Below are 5,721 nucleotides of genomic sequence, written 5' to 3' on the forward strand. Positions count from 1 at the left end.
TTGGTCATGTACACAAAAAACTAGAATATGTACAAATGAAGAAGTAGATAATAACCCTATTACCTGATTCTTACTTGGAGCAATGTGCATGAAAATCGATGGATATCATATTTAATTTATGTCATACACTAACGATCTGATCTTATATAAACACCAAATCCAACAAAAGTTTCAAAATTGACGCCTTTAAACATAAATATGCCATACAAATAAAAAAAAAATCCAAATATTAGTATAAATAAAACACTATTAGATAGCAAATATTAAAAATATACATTTAAGAACAAACTGCATCTAAGGGGATCTATGTGGCTTCTCTTCCTCTCTTGATGTTTGCAACTCTGGCCACTGCAACATATATCTTGTCCATGGTTTCCTCAGCAAACCTGAAAAGCTTCCATCTCCACTCCTTCTTGAACAACAGAACTCCAATAACACCCCAAAACCCTGTCACAAAACCACTCATTATGTCCACATAAAACAACCAGACCTCTACACGCTCCTGAGCTGTTTTGTGTTTCTTCTTGCGCTTTGTTGTTGGGTCTTCAAAATCAGAGCATTTCTTGGGCAATGGAGCTCCACATAGATCTTTGTTTCCGGTATATATTGATGGATCATCCAGGGTCTGTAACTGATTTCCTGTTGGAATGGGTCCCGACAAGTTGTTGTATGACAAATTCAAATGGCTCAAAAAATTCAAAGCTGCCATGCTTGGAGGGATCGTCCCTGTCAACTCATTTCTGGATAAATCAAGAGAAAATAACTTCTTCATGTTTCCAATGTTATATGGAATTCCACCAGTGAGATGATTATTAGACAGGTTGAAACCCATCAACAAAACAAGTGCAGTTAACTTGATCGGGATTTCTCCTGAAAGTTTATTGCTTGAAAGGTCCATGTTAAAAAGTAGATCCCACGTTTTTGTATATTCAAGATCAACACCTTTCATGACCTGAATCACATTATCTTCAGGACGCCGATAGTATGGGTTAGAATAATCATATTTCATGGCATTCAGCTCTTCTAGACAATCAGGTATGCTTCCCATCAAGTTGTTGTATGCAACATCCAAAATCTGAAGATTTGAAGATTTACACAAAGATCGAGGAATTCGACCAGTGAAGTTATTTTTGTGTAACCTTAAAACCATCAAATTTTTAAGCCTTTCTCCAACCCATTCGGGTATGTTTCCGCGTAACTGATTATCACCCAAATCTAAGACTTCTAGATTTCGTAAATTCCTCAATTCTAAAGGAGGCTCACCAATGAAGTTATTGTCATTCAATTTTAACCGGTATAATGATGAATTAAGAGCTAAGGAACCGGGAATGACACCAGAAAGCCGATTTGAACTAAGTATCATGGTATGCAACTCTTGAAGATTCCCGATGCACTTGGGAATTTTCCCGGTTAACCTATTTCTTGAAAGATCAAGATATTTCAGATCTGTTCTTTTGCATAATGACCTGGGAATCGACGCATTGAAAAGGTTATTTTCCAGGAACAGTGACCTGATATCATAATCATATCTATTTAGACTAAAATTTCCTCCATTGGGAAGGTTTGTCAAAGGTCCGTGGAGTTTGTTGTAAGAAAGATCTAAAAAAGGAATGATTGGCATCTTTTGCAACCATGTTGGCAGAGGTCCCGAAATTGTAGCATTGGATAACCTTAACGTCTCAAGTTCCCTTTGATTTCGCAGCCACTGTGGAAATCCATTTGCAATAATGCAAGAACTGAGGTCAAGAGACTTCAACACGAATGGAGGCAACCACTCACGTGAAACATTGAATGTCAACCTAGTGTTGGAAGAAGTATCCAACTCCTTCAACTTCGAAAGGTTGGCAAAATGGGCTTCAAAAACTACTCCTTCTAAGGAATTGTTTGAGATATCTAGCGCATAGAGTTTGACAAGTTGCCCAATTGAAACCGGAATCGTCCCATTTAACATATTTGAAGACACATCAAGAGATTGTAGTGAAACAAGTCCAACTAGAGATGTTGGGATAGGGCCTGTTAACCGATTGGATTCCAAATTCACATATGTTAAAGCTGATAGTTGTCCAAAGGATTTTGGAATTGAACCATTCAGTTGATTAAATGAAAGGTCGAGTGTGTTAAGATTCCCAAGGAAGGTTGGAATGGGGCCAGTCAAGTGGCTTCTCGACATATATAGTACTTCTAAAAATCTTAATCTTCTTAATGATTTGGGGATTGGACCTGTGAATCTGTTGAACGATAGATCTATCTCTCTTAAATTCTTTAGTCTTCCAAGTTGTTTTGGAACTGTACCATTTAAACTCCCATGTAAAATCAACCTCTCCAAAGCATATTTCGAGCATTCTGATACATTTTTTGTCGAGTCAATCATTTCTATACGAAAATAATTGTCTGACACACTCAATTTTTTCAGGTGACACTGTCGCCAGATTCCAACATGCTCAATCTGCTTAAACTGGTTAGAAGAAAGATCAAGCTCCAGAAGGCTAGGTATAATAGGAACCGATGAATTCAACATGTTTCCAGAAAGGTCAACGACTCTTAGGGAACTCATGTTTGTTAAAAAAGTTGGAAAGGTGCCTTCAATTGAATTATAGCTAAGATCCAGGTGTTGGATTTTAGCAAGGGTACTGAAATTAAGATGAGAGGGAGATAGATGCATGTTATGGAGCCCACAACGTGACAAATGCAGCTCTGAAAGGGAAGGGATCATGTTTAGCAAGTTTGCAAAGTTCAATGTCGAACCAAGATCAAAGTCTGAAAGATCCAGGAATGTTAGGGACGTCATGTTTAGGAAAAAGCCAGGGAGTGGACCTTTGAAATAGTTGAAGCCAAGATCCAGGAATACTAGGGATTTCATGTTTTGTAAAAAGCCTGGGAGTGGACCATTGAAAGAATTGAAGTGAAGATCCAGGAATACTAGGGATGTTGTGTTTTGTAAAAAGTCTGGGAGTGAACCATTGAAAGAATTGGAACCAAGATCCAGGAATACTAGGGATGTCGTGTTTTGGAAAAAGTTTGGGAATGGACCTTTGAAATCATTGAAACTAAGATCCAAGTGTTTGAAATTGGGAAGTATTCTACTCGAATTAAGAGAACGAGAAAGATCAATGTTGGAAAGCCTACAAAATTTCAAACTTAACTCTCTTAACGAAGGAATCATGTAAAACACCATTTCCCAGTTTTGTGCTCCACTAAGATCCACATAATCCAAGTTGAAATGCTCGAGTAACGAAAGGTCAGAAGTCCATGCCATATCATCTGCCACCAGCTCATTGTTTGAACTGATATCAAGAAACTTTAAACTAGAAAGATTTCCTATGTTATGAGGAATAATACCTTGAAAACCAGCATCAGAGAGATTGAGGTAGCTCAGGTGTTTGAAGGATCCAATGAAGTCAGGGATTTGGCTTCCTCCGAAATCATTCCAACTCAAGTCCAAGTAACTGAGATTCCTCAACTCTGCCAAAGAAAAGCTCACCTCATCACCAACTAACCATCCTGTGCTTCCTCTGAGATGAAGGCTTTTAATGTTTCCGGTGACATTGTCACAGTGGACTCTTTCCCACATGCAACAATCATTTCCAACCCATGATGACAACATTCCAGAACCATCTTCAACACTGTCTTTGAACTTGAGAAGAGCAAGTCGCTCTTGCTCAAAGCAAACGATGCTAGTATTTTCAACACCCAAACAAGAACAACTGTTTGCAACCAAGAAAACACCTACGAATATGAGATAGAGCCCCAAACCTCTACGATTCCCCATTATCAACCCCAACTCACTTTTATTTAGAAAAAAGAAAAAAGCGGAATGGGAAGTTGTTATCAAGAACTCATGTGTTCGTATGATCAATTAATAAAATAGTTTGTTTATAAAGCCATAAATAAAGAGCAACTTGTTATAGTGGAAGACTTTGGAATTGGAAGTCAATGGAGAATCTGTATTACTATATTCTTCTCGTCCTATAGGCTATTTTTCTTTTTCTCTTGATCAAAGGAAGTAATTGGCAGCCAGGTCATTTTATATATTAATTATAAACTTGGTTTTGATGTTTGATAATTTACAAAGCTAACTACAAAAAAATAAGGTTTTTTAATTATCTGATGTAAAAGATAGTTAAAATTTTCAATTCATTTACCTACCCCACGTGTAACCCAATCTTTGAAGTTCTGAGAGTAGCCCTCAAAGTTCATGTATTAGTTTTATTATTACTTTATTAACCATTACCCACGTTAACAGATGAATCCCTAAAAATTGACAAATTTAGGCACCAAACACGATTTCAACTCAACTTTCTCTTAATTTAGTTGTATGCCTGACAAAAAATCATTTTACAAACTATCCATTTAATACAACTTAAACAAAACATGACATACCTTGACTAATGGGGCTACGCGGCAACGCAGATTGATTTTTTCTTCACGATTAGAGGTCAGATGCATATATTGACATACTATTTTCTTCAGTCCACTGATTTCCTTCACGTGTTCTCATTTTTTTTCGCTTCTTCTTCTTTGGCTTTACCTTCACCACTTTCAACTCATACGAGTGTAGGGAAAATAGTAGGATTTTATTATATTTCCTTCACTTATTTGCTATTAAATTCATTTTGCACAATAACCCTCTATTCTGTTTATAGTTTGAGTTTGTCCCCAACACTTTCAGTTTTTATTTTTTGAACCCTTACTTTTGACTTAATTATATAGAGACAAAATTGCAAATTTTGACCTATCTTATATTTTAGACAAAAATGCAAAAATGATCCTTATAATTTGCTTAATTTTTTAACGTCAAAATCATTGAAAATTTGGATAGACCGAACATGTTTGTATGTGAATTTCGTCTGAACTCAAATTAAAAAAAAAAAATCTATTTTTACCATTTTGATTCTTTTTAGTTTTTTATATTTGAGTTTTATTAAATTAAAAAGACTTTCACACACACCACACCTCTCATTCACATCTTTCTATTTCTTCCCTCTCATTTCCCTCTCATTTGCTTTTGCTCATAACCCAACTCAAATACAACTATTAGAAAGGAAAAAAAATCCCAGACCAACGTGGAATATGGTTGGTCCAAACACGATCACTATTTCTCAAGTGTAGATCGATTGGTACACATCTATCTTAAAATCGACGCACTCCAGCAAAATTAAACCCTATACCCCTTCTTTTCTTACAGTAGACCAATTTGTCTTCTTTCTTCTTTCTTAATCGCATATCCCCTCTCTATGGGTGTGTCTCATACACCATAAAAACAAAGAAACCGAATCCTTCTTTTTTATCTTCGCTTAAAATTGCACAAACCGCCCCTTTTTCTTCGATTGTCAGTGAGAAATTAGGTACAAGGGAAAAAGGGGTTGCACTCTCCCCACCCCCTCCCTCCCTCCCTCCCCCTCCCTCTCTCTCTCTCTCTCTCTCTATATATATATATATATATATATATATATATATATATATATATATATATATATATATATCAAGTGACAGTTTTCTTGATTTTCGATTTGGGTTTAAAAAAGGCAAAACTACAAAATTGGTCAATGTGGTTTCGCAAAAACTATAGATAGGATCTAAAAAGTTTCTGACTTGCATGGAATTTCCAAAATCAAAAATTTTCTATGGTTTTAGTCCTAAAACTTGAAAAGATTATTTTGCCTTTTTAATTTCTTTATTTTATTTTTTATATTTATTTTAATCATTCGTTTATTAAAAGTA

General features: G+C 35.8%; 1 protein-coding gene across 1 annotated transcript; it reads right to left on the reverse strand.

Annotated features, from left to right (window-relative positions):
- Positions 1-208: 208 nt before the first annotated feature.
- Positions 209-3,840, reverse strand: LOC145070331 (uncharacterized). The gene has a single exon (XM_079017269.1). The coding sequence runs from the start codon at positions 3,767-3,769 to the stop codon at positions 305-307; it is 3,465 nt and encodes a 1,154-aa protein (XP_078873395.1). The 5' UTR covers positions 3,770-3,840; the 3' UTR covers positions 209-304.
- Positions 3,841-5,721: the final 1,881 nt, after the last annotated feature.

This window comes from Lactuca serriola, chromosome 8, assembly GCF_051521515.1.
Source record: "Lactuca serriola cultivar US96UC23 chromosome 8, Lser_US96UC23_V15, whole genome shotgun sequence".
Classification (NCBI taxonomy): domain Eukaryota; kingdom Viridiplantae; phylum Streptophyta; class Magnoliopsida; order Asterales; family Asteraceae; genus Lactuca; species Lactuca serriola.